At 44.4% G+C, this 18,017-nt stretch overlaps 1 protein-coding gene across 1 annotated transcript in view; it reads right to left on the minus strand.

Annotated features, from left to right (window-relative positions):
* MAMLD1 (mastermind like domain containing 1) overlaps positions 1–18,017 on the minus strand; it is a 111,497-nt gene that overhangs the window by 38,140 nt on the left and 55,340 nt on the right. The window contains 1 exon segment of the mRNA XM_087972226.1: positions 7,483–9,063. Coding sequence (XP_087828352.1) covers positions 7,483–9,063 — 1,581 coding nt within the window.

Consider the following 18,017-nt stretch of genomic DNA (forward strand, 5'->3'; position numbering starts at 1 on the left):
TTATTTGAACAAGGGGTTGGACTAGAAGACCTCCAAGGACCCTCCCAACTCTTGTTATTCTGAGAAGGTTGGGGAGGAACATGGGCCAGTCCTGGAAGCTGGGGAAGGCTCTGACCAGCGCTCTGCATTGGGAGAAGAGATGGGGCCAGGGCCGTCTGACAGTTATCAGCTGCCTTCGAAGTCAGAGATCACTGGGGAAGAAGAACAGCTGGAGCCTGTTCCCAGTGTGCTCATGCACAGAGCTGCCAGAAGAAGGGAACAGCTAAGGAACAAGGGTTGACTTGGGAGTAAAGGCTCAAATGGACGGTGAATGGCCCCTCCCATAGGGAATAAAGAGGAGCAAAAGGGGAGTGGGGTTTGCAGGAGACAATTAGTTCAATTCATTAGGGTGAAGATCTGTTCCTGACTTCTTGCCAAGTATTGTCTTCTACAGTGTGGCGTTTGGAAGATATTGGCCTGGCAACTCTGCCAGCCTGATAAAGGTCTGTAGTTGTGCAATCTCTTGAAAGACTGTTCGCCGGGACTTTGCTGGAGAGGAATTCACTTTAAACTAAATAAAAGCGTTTTTGTGTGGACGAGGAGTTGGCTTTGTGCTTTTGGGAAGCCTAGGTCAGAACACAAACTTTTCCTGGTATTTAGTATCCACAGCCTACAACTCGGGGTCTATGACCATTCACTGCAGCCAACTCACCACAGCCAACTAGTAGTAGGACAAGAGTAACCCTAACATCAAAGAAATGGCGGAATAGAATCATTAAAGAAAGAATCTACGATTGCGCTGAAATGGACCAACTTACTCTAAAATTAAAAGAAAAGGAAGACTCAAAGTATTTTACAGTTTGGGAAAACTGGTACAAATGGATAAATGACAGAAATAAGCGAGGAAATAAGGAATGAATAGTACAAGAAGGATAAGGTATGAGAACAACCAGGAATATGAAGTATGCGTGGGAACAATAACTGATATGTAAGCACCGTCAAAATGGTTTGTAACGTTTACAGTGTTTTTTGTCTTAATGAGTTGTATTCTATTTTGTATTTGATGTTTTTCAATGTTTAATAAAGGTTTTCCTATTTTTAAAAAAGAAAGGATGCAAAAGGAGGGACAGAATGAAAGGTGCATGACAAACATTAAAATAAATGATGTTTATTTATTTCCAATCGTTAAAATTGAATTGTTAAATTGCCCCATGGCAAGTTGGCCCTGGTTCTGTGTAAATTCGATGGTAGTCTACGAACACTTTTGAACTTCTCAGGCTGTGCAAAGTTACAGATCCTATTTCTATCTTCTGCCTTCCTGTCCACATCTCGACTTCAATGCATTTCATAAAGTACCACATTGGAGAAATGTCTTTGATCGGTTTCAAAGACTTGTAAAATGACAGCAGTTTAAGATAAAACCCAGCCGGGAAGACATTTGATACAACATCTGAAGAAATTCCTTGCTAGTTAACCAAATGAATTCATATCACAGGTATTTTCAAGGGTGTTTAAGCTACAGGTAAAGGCCCCCTTTCATCCCAAGCTTGACTCTTAATCATTTTGTGGACACGAACCTACAGGTTTCTTGCCAATAATAAGAGAAATGGTTGAAGCTTTCTTGCTCATTGCCAAACCAGGTAAAAAGAAGATTTCAAACCTGCTTAACTTTATGAAAAATGAAGCAAAATCAGATAGTTTGGAGGGACTCTTTTGATTAAATTAGGAAGTTCCCTTAAGGAAAAAAGCCTCTCCTTTTTCTTAAAAATTAATAAAAAACTCGTATGGACATATGAATAATTGGATATTTTCCCCCATTCTGCAATTAATCAACAGATGTTTCCAATCTTCCCTCGCAACAAAAAAGAATTGTTGGAAGAAAAACTTGTTAGCACCACCAAGAATGGCGATAATCTACTTATCTCTCTATAGTTTGCTTTAGGGATCCTCCTTGGAATGCCCAGTTTGTAATAAATTCATTAAAGCTCTTTAAAAGAATTGCCCTGATCCTTTACTGGCTTGTTATTCAGAGATGGCTTAAGCAGCCGATATAAAAGCGGGCCTGTCATTTGTGACATAATTAATGTTATAAGTCCTCCCTAGTTGCACAAAAAAAATAAAAATAACACCAGCCAGGCATCTACAAGTTTACTGAACTGATTTGAAAAATGTGAATATTCTCAGTGCTCGTATTTATCATCACAATAGACTGGAGCTTTTATTGTTCTAAGAAAAGATCACCGCACCTGTCCTCTTAGCACCAGGATAAAGAGAGGAGATTGAGAAAAGGAAATAAATGGAATCTTTATTGCCCAACAGAAGGCGTCATCAATCCTCCAGCCTTCAGCCCCCTTGAATTTCCTCCTTTTTTCTTCTACAGCAAGGATGTCCACCCTTGGCAATTTTAATACCTGCGGACTTCAACTCCCAGAATTCCCCACCTGGCCAAATGCATTCAGAGGGATAGGTCTATGGAGATTCTCAAATCATCCAGGTCATGGTTGTCCCAAATATCCTTTTTTTTTTTCAAGAGATAAGTAGACTTTGTATTTTTGCTCTGAAGAGGTTTTACTTCTCATCCCAGAAGCTTCCTCAGCTTCTCTCAAAAGCTTCTTCTGCTCTCAGAGTTGAAGAAGCTTCTTGGGTGAGAAGCGAAATGTCTTCAGAGAAAAAAATCCAGAAAATCCAGTTGCCTCTTGGGAAAAAAAAAAAAAAAAGCACTTTTGGGTTCAGAGAGATGGTTAAATAAATCATTAATCCCTGATGTTTCATTCTCTCAATGCAGGCAGTCCTTGACTTACAATCGTAATGGAGCCTGCCCATTATGGTCAGTAAGTTAAGTCAATACTCGGTTGTTCGTGATGGGAATATTTTTGCTGACAACCAGGAATAAACACTTGTTTTTGGTGGAAACATCATAAAATGTACAAAATGTCTGTGGTCCCGTGATCACAGATGCTGCAAAAATGGCCGTAAATGTGAGTGGTTGTGGAGTCTCCATAATGCAGTCACATGACTATGGAGGGCATATTGGAACGTTGGAACTGGGTTCTAGGTCCCTTTTGTCCATCGTACCTTCTGTTGTCAAGTGATTGGACTTAAGTCAAGGAAGAGACTGGACAGCCACTTGTCTCAAATTGTATCGGGTTTCCTGCTTAAGCAGTGGGTTGGACTAGAAGACCTCCAAGGTCCCTTCCAGCTCACTAGTTTATATCTTTAACAGATTAACAGAGTTGGAAGGGACCTTGTAGGTCATCTAGTCCAACCCCCCGCCCAAGCAGGAGACCCTACCCTATTTCTGACCCATGGCAGTCCAGTCTCTTCTTGAAAGCCTCCAGCAATGAAGCTCCCACAATTTCTGAAGGCAACTTCTGTTCCATGGGGTTGATTGCTCTCGCTACCAGAAAATCCCTCCTTATTTCCAAGATGAATCTCTCCTTGTTCAGTTTCCATCCATTATTCCTTGTCTGGCCTTCAGGTGCCTTGGAAAATAGCTTGACCCCCTTCCTCCTCTCTGTGGCAGCCCCTCCAATATTGGAAGGCTGCTCTCCTGTCTCCCCTGGTCCTTCTCTTCACTCGCTCAATTCTGATTAATGGGCAATGCAGGCCTTTGCCCTACACCCAACACCCAAGCCGTTCTCACAATCTTTCCCCCAGCAGTTGGCTCTCTGCTCAAATCCTTTGCTTGCCAGCAAGATTCCAGGAGTGAATTCGCCTCCAGAGATCCTTTGCTTTATTATCGAGGGTGTAACCAGAGCCCTACAGAAAGGAGGATCACGGCATAAGGCAGAAACAGCTCAGCAGCTGCTCGTTCCTACATCAGTTGCGGCTTTTGCAACTACAGCTGGCAGGTCACTGAGTGCCCACACTGTTATGGGGCCCCAAAAGTCAGGTTTTAATCTCAGGATACACAATAATCCCTGTAGGTTGGCACCCTATACCCTTCATGGAAAGCCAGGTTGAATATTTTCCTAGGATCTCGCCCCCAACGGCAACTGGATTCACATAGCACTAAACTGCCACGTGGTTGCTTTGATTTAGCCCTCTTTTAGTTTAGTTTAGTTTACTTTATAGTCCTTGTACCTCGTACAACGAAATCAAACACCATCTTCAGTGCACATCATGACCATGAAAATAAACACAAACACACATCGTTCACCCTCCACACATTGAACCGAAACCCCCCCACACCGCACCAACACTGCACTATATAGCAGAATTCAAAAGAGCTACTGCCCTTTTATATATATATGAAGTTTTTTTTTCCCCATACATAATCAATATGTGAACAATATGGCACCTGGGTGTTTTACATTTTAATGCAATTAGAATAGTATTTAATATATATTAACTTTAATAAACTTATATACTTCTCATATTCCTACCTAAATTTATTATTTCCAAAATTCTCATTATTTAGTTTTCAATATTTCAGTCTCTTATTTGCATATCAATCCGTATATTCAATTATCTTCCTTTTACATCCAATAACATGTTATTAAACCTTAGCTATTTCTTTTTCAAATATACTTAATCACCCTCATTCAAATTCTAGTTTCCTTTCTTTATCTTACATCAACTTATTGTTTAAAAAATGTATTCCATTATTTTCCCCTTCCCAATTCCATCTCAGTTCTGACTTTCAGTTATGCCACTACAATTTCCAAAAATATTCCCTAACAGTTTTTTTAAATATAACATTTCATTTATCAAATATATCCTTCCTTTTACCATAAATAAAACATTGATAATCATATTTAATGCATTTAACAAGTCCTTGATTTAGCTCTCTATATGGACCCAGCCTTCAGTAAACCCTAGTTAAACAGACCATAACTTGGTGATGACACAAATCAGGAAACTCTCTTAAATCAACATTCCCAGGTCTGAGGTCCAACTTCTATTTATATTTCCATTTATGTAGCTAGCTGCAGTTCTGGGTGGAGAGCATCAACTCCAAAGCCAACAGAAACATCCTTCCACAAAAGATGACCAGATAATGATGATGCCTTTAAATTAATCTTTTAATTCAGAGGGTTGAAACCACCTTTCTTTCTTCAGCCTGGCTGCACCTGGGAAATGGGTCTCACACAAAAGCAGTGAACAAACGGATCCCAGGACTGAGTTCTCCCTTGAGGGAAAAAATTGATCAGGTTCAAATTATCCTATTTTGGACCCCTTATATAGGGAGATCCAACTCTATGGAGGAGGCTATAATGCTGGGGAAAGAGGAAGGAAGGAAAGAAGAAAAGGAAGTTGTACTGGTGATGATTGTGTTACTCAAAGATTTGAAGGATCAGCTGAGGACAGATAATCCATCTATGTGGCTGCTAAGAGCCAACACTGACCATGGTGTAGTATCCATCCATCCATCCATCCATCCATCCATCCATCCATCCATCCATCCATCCATCCATCCTTTTGTCCATTCACCCATCCCTCCATCCATCCATCCATCCATCTATCCATCCATCCATCCATCCATCCATCCATCCATCCATCCATCCATCCATCCATCCATCCATCCATCCATCCATCCATCCTTCTGTCTATTCACTCATTCACCCTTCCATCTACCCTTCTGTCCATTCACTCACTCACTCATCCTTCCACCCTATCCCATCCATCCATCCTATCCTATCCATCCATCCTATCCCATCCATCCACTCATCCATCCATCCTTCTGTCCATTCACTCACCCACCCACCCATCCTATCCCATCCATCCATCCATCCATCCATTCACTCATCCATCCATCCATCCATCCATCCTTCTGTCCATTCACTCACCCACCCACCATCCTATCCCATCCATCCATCCTATTCCATCCATCCATCTTATCCCATCCATCCATTCATTCACTCATCCATCCATCCTTCTGCCCATTCACTCACCCACTCACCCAACCATCCATCCATCCTATCCCATCCATCCATCCATCCTATACCATCCATCCATCCATTCACTCATCCATCCATCCATCCATTCATCCATCCATCCATCCTTCTGTCCATTCACTCACCCACCCACCCATCTATCCTATCCCATCCATCCATCCTATCCCATCCATCCATCCATCCATCCATCCATTCACTCATCCATCCATCCATCCTTCTGTCCATTCACTCACGCACCCAGCCACCCACCCATCCATCCATCTTATCCCATCCATCCATCCATCCATCCATCCATCCATCCATCCATCTTATCCCATCTGTCCATCCTATTTCATCCATCCAACCATCTCAAGCCCACCAAGCTAAGCTACTATGTAGTTTTGGGACCGACGGAGTCATTTGTAACCAAGAGGATTTGCTTGCTGACTTCAGATTTTTGTCTTGAGCACCGTTAACAGGTGATATTGGCCAGGTGCCTTTCCCCTCTCCCCCAGAGCAAACCTTTTAACTATAAAAAGAAGTCATCTCTGATTTGGACAAAGCTGGGAAAAGAAAGTTTGCTCAAAACTTTTTTTTTTTTTTTTTTAAATGCTAACCGCTTTCCCCAAATGAAGATGAGACAGTAACTTAAGTCTTCCTTCTAGGTAAATACAACCTACGCAAGTTTACTGAGGAAGCCCAGGCAAACAGAGAAAGAATGATGTTTTTCTCCACACTCAAAAGAGTTTTCACAGAGACACAGACAGGGAGCCCAAACAACTTATAAGACCGACCTCAAAATTAAAATCCAAAAATGGCCACAGAGAAATTCAAACGAGGCTTTAAAGCGAACAACCCAGCCACGATTTGCTCTTTGTAAACTCCTCAATCTATTGCAATGACGACCCCAAGAAGATTGAAATCCCTACCCTTCCAGCAAATATCACCCCCACCCCGCAAAAGGACTCAGAGCCAAGCAGGATGGTTGGCAGGAAGGAGGGTGAAAAAAGTCGAACCTACAACGCACACATGCAAAGTTTGCCAGAAGCCTTGGAGCTTCAGCTTCATGAAACAGACTGGAGAAGAGGGGGTGTGGTGGCCTCGAGGTGGAACTCTCACCTCACAATCAGGAGGCTGTGAGTTCAATAGCAATAGCACTTAGACTTATATACTGCTTTATAGTGCTTTTACAGCCCTCTCAGAGCGGTTTACAGAGTTGGCCTCTTGCTCCCAACAATTGGGGTCCTCATTTTACCCACCTCAGAAGGACGGAAGGCTGAATCAACCTTGAGCCTGGTGGGATTTGAACTGCCAAACTGCAGTAGGAGTAACTTGCAGTGCTACACTCTTAACCACTGCGTCGCCGAGGCTCAATCCAAGGTAGAGGCAAATATTTCTCTCTCTGGGCATGACGAGAATATATCTGCTGAACAAAACCCCACTCTGGTGACAGGAAGGGCATCCGGCCAACAAACACTCTGCTAGCTCCATTCAGTTGCCCAGACTCCACCCCGCAAGGGATTCTGGGGTCGTTAAAATGATGGTGATGGAAGAGATCAGGGAAGACGGTGACAGGTAAGGACCATGGTACGTGGACAAAGGACAAAAGCCACCTCTGTGGGCTTACCTGCCGCACCTGGGATGACAACGGGGATGGCTGGACGTGCCGCTGTTGGATCCGAGATGGCTGCATCAACTGGCGGAGCTGCTGCTGCAGGAACTGGTTGTTGTTGACCTGCTGGGTTTGCGGCGAGGTTGCAGCTTGTTGCTGAAGGTAGTGCATGAGTGACTGCTGCCCCGTGGTGGAAGCCATCGGCGACATCTTCTGGGCAGGGGCGGTCTCTGAACTGAAATGGGAAAGGGGCTTGGTATTGCTGAAAGAGAACTGGTCTTGGGCAACAGGACCTTCGCTCCCCAACCCCGGTTGGATACTGTTGGAAGACTGCGTCATGATGACGTTCATGTTCTTGGACTGGATGGACGACATGGGTTTGTAGAGGGAACTTGGCATGTTGGTCGGGTTGCTGGTCGGCGTTGGGTTGGCGATCAAGGTGCTTTGAGGGCTGAAAGGTTGTTGGTGCAAAGCCGGGCTAGAAAGCTTTTCCGGCCTGTACGGCGAAGGTCCAGCATTGGGAGAACTTTTAATGCTGTTGGCTGAAATGTTGGGCATGATGGAGTTGGGCGGGCTGAAGGATTGCTGATTGAGGACCGGACTGGAGAGCTTCTCTGGCCCAAAAGGTGGAGACAGACCTCCGGGCGGGTTACTGTTGGACGTGATGCTGGAGAGCAGGGGGTTTTGTGGGCTCTGAATGTTGCTTCCTGGAAGGCCGTTGGGAGCCATGCTGGAGATCATGACGTTTTGAGGACTGAAGGGCTGGTGGTGAGGAGAAGACCCTTGGCGGTAAGGAGGGGAAAGGCCTTGAGATGAGATGGTGGGCCAGTTTGGCGGTTTGGAAGTTGGGGTTTGCTTGCTGGCTAAGTGCTTCAACTGTTGGGCGTGCCAATTTGTCCCGGGCATATGGATGGCCTGGCTTTGGCCCTTGTTGGGCGCGGTTGAAGAAATGGGCGAAGCGACAGCCTTGTTCTGAGACGGAACCGGGTAGCTGGCTCCAGAAGAAGGCGTCATCTGCGGGGACTCACCACTTGGGTTGCATCCAGGAGAAAAATCTTTGTTGGGCAGGTGGTTGTCCAAGGGGGTGCCCTGCGGAGAAGATTTGGAAGAGCTGTTCATGGCGGTGGGTGGGTGGGCCAGGTTCCCCATGGGCTCGTCAGGTTTGCTCCCTAAGATCTTCTCAAGGTCCAATTCGTTGGGAGAAGGGTCCGGCATCTTGGTCAACTCTTCCAACAAATCTTGAAGTTCCTGGTCCACCGCGTGAATGTTGCTCCCTTTTTCGCCGTAATGGCCCCCGAGGGGCCCTTTCTGTCCAACGTCCGTGTTCGGTGGGACGGAAAATGGAGATCCAATCCTGCTCCCATTCAAGTGGTTATTTTCAAGGAGCATCCCATGTCCGGGCATGGAGGAAGTCCCGTGATTGGTGGAAAAGGGAGAACTTTGCATATCGGGGCACGAAACAGAATTGGTCCCAGGACCCATGGAAAGCGTGACGTCATCAAGGCAAAGCCGCTTACTCTCGCTTGGGAAGAGGACGTCGGGCATGGCGCCGGAGGCTGGAGATGCGTCATCGGCCACTTTCCTCTTAACGGATCCCTGTAATCACAAGACAAAAAGGGTTTCGTTAAGCAGGCAGGAAACTCTGAACTTCATACCACAAATCTTGGTTTAATGATGAGAGCTTGGTTTGGTCTTAGTAGTTAAGGTGCCAGGTTAGAAGCCAGGAGATCGTGAATTCTAGTCCTGGGACATGAAAGCCAGCTGGGTGACTTTGGCCCAGTCCCTCCCTCTCACAACCTTCCTCACAGGGCTGTTGTGGAGAAAATAGGAGGAGGAAGGAGTATTGTGTGTGTTTGCTGCCTTAACTTATTTATACAAATAATAAAGGTAGAATGTAAACAAACCAACTTCCAAAGGCAAATCAAGCGGAAACAGCAACCTTTGGTGACAGATGGTTAGATCTACACCAAAGGTAAGAAGTTTGGTTAAACTTTGGTTAACCGGGTTCCAACCTCTTCTCAAATGCTCCCAAAGCAGATCTTCTCAACTACAGCTAACCTCGATTTCAACCCCAATGCCCCAAAAACCAAAGCTTGCCTTCTTCACCCATTGGCCAAGCCACAATGTGGCTGTGTGTGCTTTACATGTCAGTGTGTCACGCTTTCCCAATCCCCAAACATGGTTTGGCACCCTGTGGAAACCAAGTTCCCAAATTTGTGAGAGTGTTCTCCTCACATCTACCGCAGGTTCGATATTTCTTCGGTTCCAAACGACGACAATCCCTGTGGTCAGAGAGACCGTCACCTCCTCTATAAAGCCTTAGTAAGACCACACTAGAGTAATGCATCCAGTTTTGGTCACCACACTATAAAAAGACGTTGAGACTCTAGAAAAAGTACAAAGAGCAACCAGGATGATGAGGGGACTGGAGGCTCAAACATACGATAAACGGTTGCAGGAACTGGGCTTGGCTAGTCTAGGGAAGAGAAGGACCAGGGGAGACATGATAGTGGTCTTCCAATATTTGAGGGTCTGCCACAGAGAGGAGAAAGGGGTCAAGCTATTTTCCAAAGCCCCTGAAGGCCAGACAAGGAACAATGGATGGAAACTGATCAAGGAGAGATTCAATCTGGAAATAAGGAGGAATTTTCTGACAGTGAGAACAATCAACCAATGGAACAGAAGTTGCATTCAGAAGTTGTGGGAGCTTCATCACTTGAGACTTTCAAGAAGAGATTGGACTTCCATGGGTCAGAAATGGTGTAGGGTCTCCCACTTGGGGGGGGGGTTGGACTAGATGACCAACAAGGTCCCTTCCAACTCTGATTATCTGTATCTATTGATCACAATTTGTAGGAAAAATTGGGATCCTTTCCTGTTTGGTGAACATCTTTTAGGAAAAGAACTTTACCACCAGGGAGGAACGCTGTCAGCTCTTAAGAGGACATACCACCCCCTCTCTTTTTTTTTTTCCCTGCAGAAATTAAAATTTTTCCTCCAAACAATTGAATGCTTGTACAGAAACGTCGCCCAAAGCTGGCAGGGCATAACTAACAAAGGGTATGGAGTTCGTAGGGAGACAGATCAACAATCCGGCATTCCTTACAGGCAGAGCTTTTGAAATAATCTACATACTTTCTAATCCAAGCACAACAATGCAGCCCTAAGTGATCTAAACAGACTCTGGCCAACTACAGATACTTTCTGTAGAAGGGCCTCCAACCCAGAACAGTTTCGAAAAGGAGAGAAACTTAAGAGGCACGACAGCACGAATGTGTGTGAAGACATCTTCACACACACAAATTCTAGTTTAGCATCTAAATCGATGTGACCCTCAGAGACACAGTTGTTTGGGGATCTCGGAATTGGAAGACAACCAAACGTTACATTTTTCGCTGCGTCCAAAGATGACTTTAAAATAAATAAATAGAAGAATGGGTCTCCAAGGGTTGGCTTGAGATAGCCTGCCTGTTTTATTCCCCCCCCCAAAAAAATTAATTATTGTGGGTTCCTCCCTTTCAAAAACTATGAGCTGGAAAGCTAACGGGATTAGATCAGATTTGAGCATGAAGCACTGTATCTTGATTTAGCTTTTGGAAATAATCTAAAGTAATTTCCCCCCTTATATGGAGTTATGTGATAGTTTGAGATTGCAGCCTGTGTTCTTGACAGCATGGGAGGAGGAGGAGGAGGAAGAATCAGAAGAAGAATCAGAACCAGAAGAACCAGAAGGGAGAAAGAAGAAGAAGAAGAAGAAGAAGAAGAAGAAGAAGAAGAAGAAGAAGAAGAAGAAGAAGAAGAAGAAGAAGAAGAAGAAGAAGAAGAAGAAGAAGAAGAAGAAGAAGAAGAAGAAGAAGAAGAAGAAGAAGAAGAAGAAGAAGAAGAAGAAGAAGAAGAAGAAGAAGAAGAAGAAATAATTCACTGAATATTCTTCAGATGATTGGAGAGGGCACTAAAGAGATACTTAAGAAGACTCCGGCTATTCATATAATTTATGTAGCACTTTAAAACAGTTACAGCATTTTCCTTATCATACTTAGCTTCAGATAGACCCAGCTGTTTTTAAAAAAGGGTTGATATACATTAATTATGGGAAACATAAAAGTACTCCCTTACAGCAGCCCAAGATATAATTAACCTTGCTTTACAAACCTTCCGTGTTCATTTTCTCCTACCTTCCTTCAGTTTTTAGGCAGCTGGGAAAAGTTGATGCCCCAAAATGAAATTAGGTAAGCTTTGTAAAGCTTTGCATTCTGCCAATCACTAAGAATCTTGCTTTGACTTGCCAAAGTGTGCCCGGAGCTCTCTGAATCCACAGCCAAGAGATAAAAAAACAAATTTGAGCAAAAATAAGTGACTTATGAGCAGTCCTCATGCTTACAAGGTATACTGTGGATCTGGGCTGTAAGCTCTGGAGGAGAAACCTCACATGTGGGACCTCTGCAGCAGCTGCCAAAACTACCAGCCCTTGGCCTTTCATTGACGTTGTAAGTCATATGGAACATGGCAGCGTTTAGAGTTGAGAACAGCTTTCGGGACTGTTCATGATAGATGCCTTCACAAAGTTATGACTGTAGACCTTGTCACTTCCTCCAGTCTACTTCATATCCTGCCTTGCATAACTTCTACCAAAAAATGGGGAGGGCAAAAACTGAAACCGGTTTTGGTCACCACCGTTATAAAAAAGAAGCTGAGACTCTAGAAAAAGGGCAGAGAAGAGCAACCAGGATGATGAGGGGACTGGAGACTAAAACATTGGAAGAACGGTTGCAGGAACTGGGCCTGGCTAGTCTAGGGAAGAGAAGGACCAGGGGAGACAGGAGAGCAATCTTCCAATATTTGAGGGGCTGCCACAGAGAAGAGGAAGGGGGTCAAGCTATTTTCAAATGAAGGCCAGAGAAGGAATAATGGATGAAAAGTGAACAAGGAGAGATTCAACCTGGAAATAAGGAGAAACTTTCTGACAGTGAGAACAATCGACCAATGGAACAGAAGTTGCCTTCAGAAGTTGTGGGAGCTTCATCCCTGGAGGCTTTCAGGAAGAGATTGGACTTCCATCTGTCAGAAAAGGTGTAAGGTCTCCTGCTTGGGCAAGGGGGGTTGGACTAGATGACCTACAAGGTCCCTTTCCAACTCTGATTATCTGTATCTGTTAAAAAAAGAGAATCACTCAGCAGGCAGTTATAGCTACAGGAATCTCCAAGCTACGTTACATCCGGGAGGAACGAGAAATCTTTCTTCGATTTTCAATATGCTTCCATCGGGAGATTCTCCCCACTTTTAAGTCTAGATCAGGGGTGTCCAACTTTGGCCACTTTTAAGACTTATGGACTTCAACTCCCAGGGGTATCCAACCTTGGTGTTTTGACCGAGGCTTCCTGAGACAGTAACAATCACACGCTGTTCTCAAAAACCTTTTATTTTATTTCAATGGCTGTGAATTATATGCATTCACAGCCCGTAATGAGTCCCAAATACATTATGAATAGTCCAACAGAAGTCTGCCAAGGTCCTTTGGGATAAGGCTGATAAGCACCCACCTTTACCTCCCTTGAAATGCTGCCAATGACTAAATTGCCAATTAATTGTACAAGGCCAAATAGAGAACAAAGTCAACACGGAGCTTTGGAGTTTAAACCGACCAGAATGAACAAAGTTGCTTCCTGCAAAGGCTCCTGTCCCTTTGTGTCTTATGGGAGGGGCCAATCATCTCCAAGATTACTTAGTCCTGAGTTGCCCCTTTTGTCTTAACTATTCTTGCCTTCTGGCAGCTAATAGCTTGTTCCTCTGCCTCACTGCTGTCAGATTTTGGAGGCTCCGGAGTCAGCACGTAACTCTCAGATGGCCTTGGCCCCATCTCTGTGTCGGACACAGGACCTCAACTGAGTCTTTCCCAGAATCCCAGACTGGCCCGTGTTCCTCCTGTCTGACTCTGCTGCCAGCTCCGCAGGCCTCCGGCAAACCACGACAACTTGGCCACTTTAAGACTTCTGTCCATGGAAATTCTCAATCATCCAGGTCACGATTTCCCCCCAAGTGCTTTTCAAATTCACCCGGAATTCTAGACTTTCAGCAGAACTGAAGAAGCTTCTTGGATGAGAAGAGAGATGTTTTCAAGGAAAGAAACCTAAGGAAGCCCTCTTGCCTTTTGAAAAATACCTTCGGGTTTAAGACTTATGGATTTCAACTCCAAGCAGTGTCCAACCTTGGCAACTTTTAAGACTTGTGGACTTCCTGGCTGGCTGGGGAATGCTGGGAGTTGAAGTCGACAGGTCTTAAAAGTTGTCAAGATTGGACACCCCTCATATCTTGATGAAATTCCAACCGGTGTTGATGTGTTCCTCAAGCTGGCCCGATTTAGTACAAAAGCAGAGATAAATGGAGCGGGACATTTCAAAATTTGCAGTTAAGAGGAAAAGGGGAAACATTTTGCAAAAGGACCCTACCGATGGGGATAGAAGGGCCTGCCTTTGTTGGACTTGCTTTCCATTTAAATTTTCCACCTAAAATGTAAGCCCACCTTTTCACGTTCTCGCATTTAAAAAAAAATGTTTCCTGCTTTTGGTTTCCAAAAGAGCTTTGCCCGAAGAAGCAAAATCTTACCATTTTTCTCCTTTCGATTAAGAATCAAACAACCCTCGCATTTCTCTTTTTCAGTCTCATTTCCTAAGGGATGACTTATTTTCAACCATCTAACACTTTCCTAAATGTTGTCTTTGTCAATAAAATTTTCTGGTTTTTCTATCTCGGTTTCAGGTGCTCTCAGTTTTATTTCAAATTCCAGCACTGGTGTTTTTAAACTTCTTTTGTTGGGGGGTGAATGTTGCTTTTCTCTCCCTGGCTCACAAATCTCACAAATCAAGATGACCCCCCCCCCCCATCTTTCATCCATCTATTTCATTTAAATCTTTTTGTTTTCATATTATAAAACACTTTACGGCTCTTTATCAAGTTCTTATTTAGCGTTAACTGCAAAACTTAAGCAGCCCGGTGGTGCGTTAATATCTCAGAAACCACATTTAACACTGATGTAGTTTTTTTTCCTCATCTTTAAAGGTTTAATTGATCCTAATCATCACAGTGCTAACAGTTTGTCTTGTATAAATACCACATCATTCTGTTATTAGATCTGTATTCTGTCATGTATTATTTGCACTTTTTAATGCAATTAAATAATTAACAAGCAAATGAAACTTTTTTTAAAAAAAAAATTCCACCCGTTTTTTTTTTAAGCATCACACGTTTAAAAAAAAAATGAGTGGAATTTTTAATTGCACTGGTACAGCTGCCATCTTGACTCTTTTGGCCAGATAACAGATAATCAGAGTTGAAAGGAAAGTTGTAGGTCATCTAGTCCAGGGGTCGTCAACTTTTTGGACCTCAGGAACTACCAAACTCGTAATTTTAAAGCCCGCGGATCAGAGACCCTGGGAAAATCCCCCCAAAAAGTCTGCAGAAAAACTCCCCACCCCATTTTCCTACCAATCGATTGTTCTTTATTTGGGATTGCAGAGAGAGAGAGAGAGAGAGAGAGAGAGAGAGAGAGAGAGAGAGAGAGAGAGAGAGAGAGAGAGAGAGAGAGAGAGAGAGACTTTTGGCTTCATGCAAAGAAAGCAGCAGAAGCAGCAGAAGTCTTTCTTTCTCTCCCCCAAACTCCACCAGAATTGAGTCTTGTCATGCCGGCGCAGCCTCTTGGGGCAGGAGGCCTTGCAGGGTCCCAAAGACTCATTTCTGGCGGAGTTTAGGGGAGAGAAAGAAAGACTTTTGCTGCTTTCCTTGCGTGCAGCCAAAAGCAGAGGAAGAAAGGAGTGGAAAGAAGCAGCCCAGTGGCCAGGCCAGGCACGTGGGGCAAGTGGGGCAAGTTCCCCTCCTCGGCCCTTTCTCCCCCTCCCTTCACTACCTCGTGTTGTTCACAATGCAAGCAACGTAAGCCTTGTGTTCCCGCAGGCCATGTGGGCGGCGCAGCCTTGTGTTCCCGTGCAGCCTGGATTAATTGCTTTGGAGGTGACATTTCTCTGCGGACCACCAAAATTTTCTCGCGGACCACCAGTGGTCCCCGGCCCACTGGTTGACAACCACTGACCTAGTCTAACCCTTTTGCTTAAAAAATCACTCCATCTGTCTATCTTTCTTTCTTTCTTTCTTTCTTTCTTTCTTTCTTTCTTTCTTTCTTTCTTTCTTTCTTTCCTTCCTTCCTTCCTTCCTTCCTTCCTTCCTTCCTTCCTTCCTTCCTTCTTTCTTTCTTTCTTTCTTTCTTTCTTTCTTTCTTTCTTTCTTTCTTTCTCTCTCTCTCTCTCTCTTTCTCTCTCTCTCTTTCTTTTCTTTCTTTCTTTTTCTTTCTTTCTTTCTTATCTGTATTCCTTTCCTAAGATTTAATAAAGACCACTCAAAAAAAAAAAAGACACCCAGATTTGTTTCCCACTATTTTTTTTTTTTTTTGCAAAACTCAACTCACATGAAATCCTCCTGGAGAAGAAAGTATAGGAACAAACACTGTTTTTCTTTTTTTTTTTTCTCCCGTCCTGCCTGGGCAAAACATTTAAAAAAAAAAAAATGAAAAACCTACGGAGAATATTTGGGGCTCTGCAATGCTACTATTCACCTACCCAACTGCACCACCCTAACTCGATCCCTCCTCCCACCCCACCTGGCAGGTGTAAAATACCTTGGCGACTCAGCAGAGGAGAACAAAGCCAGAAAAAATTTGCATCTGACGAAGAAGGCGCTGTTTGTAAGGCTGGGAGACAATTGTGATGCCTCGGCACGCCAAAACCTCTGCAAAGGATGTGTCTTAATTAGTAATCCAAGGCAGCCACACTGGGCATATTGTTTTGTTGTAACTTTCACATTTCATTTACTGACAAGTGTTATTAGCTTGACAGCTGAAGAAAGGGAGGCTCTTCCCACCCTCCTCCCTTCCTAATTCCCTTCCCTTCAATTCTTCCTTCTTCTCTAGCTGCAAAGCTCTTTTATTTCCCATTTCTGGCTCAAATTCAAGATCAATCTCCCATTTATGGTTCCCCCCCGCCGATCCCTGGTGCCTCACTTTACCCCTCTCTCTGATGCTTGGAGGTTCTCCTTCTCTTAAAATGTGTTAATTTCAAGATCCTCTGGTTCCTTTAACCTAATTTCCTAGACTACGTTAATTTCCTACATTAACAAGGAGAGATTCAACCTGGAAATAAGGAGAAATTTCCTGTCGGACGAACTATCAACCCATGGAACAGAAGTGGAGAAGTTGTGGGAGCTTCATCCCTGGAGGCTTTCAAGAAGAGATTGGATGGCCATCGGTCAGAAATGGTGTAGGGTCTCCTGCTTGGGTGGGGGGTGGGGGGTTGGACTCAATGACCTACAAGGTCCCTTCCAACTCTGTTAATCTGAATCTATCTAAGATGGTCAAAGACCTGGATACTAAAACATATAAAGAACGGTTGCAGGAACTGGGCATAGCTAGTCTAGTGAAGAGAAGAACCAGGGGAGACTTGGTAGCAGTCTTCCAATATTTGAGGGGCTGCCCCAGAGAGGAGGAAGGGGTCAAGCTATTTTCCAAAGCATTTTAAGGCAGGAAAAGGAAGAATGGATGGAAACTGACCAAGGAGAGATTCAAACTAGAAATAAGGAGAAACTTTCTGACAGTGAGAACAATCAACCAATGGAACAGAAGTTTCCTTCAGATGTTGTAGGAGCTTCATCACTGGAGGCTTTCAAGAAGAGATTGGACTACCATTGGTTAGAAATGATGTAGGATCTCCTGCTTGGGTGGGTGGGGGTTGGACTAGATGACCTACAAGGTCCCTTCCAACTCTTAATCTGTTGAAATCCTTGTGATGATCCAAGGATACTGAGCAGCAGACATCTTCCAGCGAGGTTATTTTGAAGGGGACAGAGCTGGCATATGGCATTTTATACCAGCGGAGGCTCTTTTCCATGGTTGTGATTGCACCATCTGCAACTTGAACATGGTGAGATGAACTGGGCGCACAGAAGCCTAGAAAAACTCCCTTTCAGGCACGATTGATACGGTTTCTACTCATATAACCAACGATTCCAGCATCGATAGCAGGGAATACTTGGAGCTCCGGGTTGAACTGTGGTGCTCTCTGAGCTTGGATGTTCTGGAATAAAAGAATAAGCGCTGGAAGGGACCTTGGAGGTCTTCTAGTCCAACCCCATGCTCAAGTAGGAGCCCCTCTACCCCAGGGGTCCCCAAACTTGGCAACTTTAAGACTTGTGGACCTCAACTCCCAGAATTCTCCAGCCAGCATAGCTCTCTCTCTCTTTCTCTCCCTCTCCCTCTCTTTCTCTCCTTCCCCCTCTCTTTTTCTCTCTCCCCCTCTCTCTTTCTCTCTTTTCTCTCTCTCCCTCTGTCTTTCTCTCCCTCCCGTTCTCTTTCTCTATCCCTCCCTCCCATTTCTACCTTCTCAAGCCAGGCGAAGAGTGCCTGGGAGGGGAGGGCGAGGGACGGGGCCAGCCAGTGGTAGGATCACCCAACAGGGAGCCACAGCAGAGGGTCCAAAGGGCCGCATGAGGCTCCGGAGCAGCGGGTTGCT

The sequence above is a fragment of the Notechis scutatus genome, chromosome 10, assembly GCF_049901735.1.
Source record: "Notechis scutatus isolate UNSWTSFEM ecotype Mainland chromosome 10, rNotScu1.2, whole genome shotgun sequence".
NCBI lineage: Eukaryota > Metazoa > Chordata > Lepidosauria > Squamata > Elapidae > Notechis > Notechis scutatus.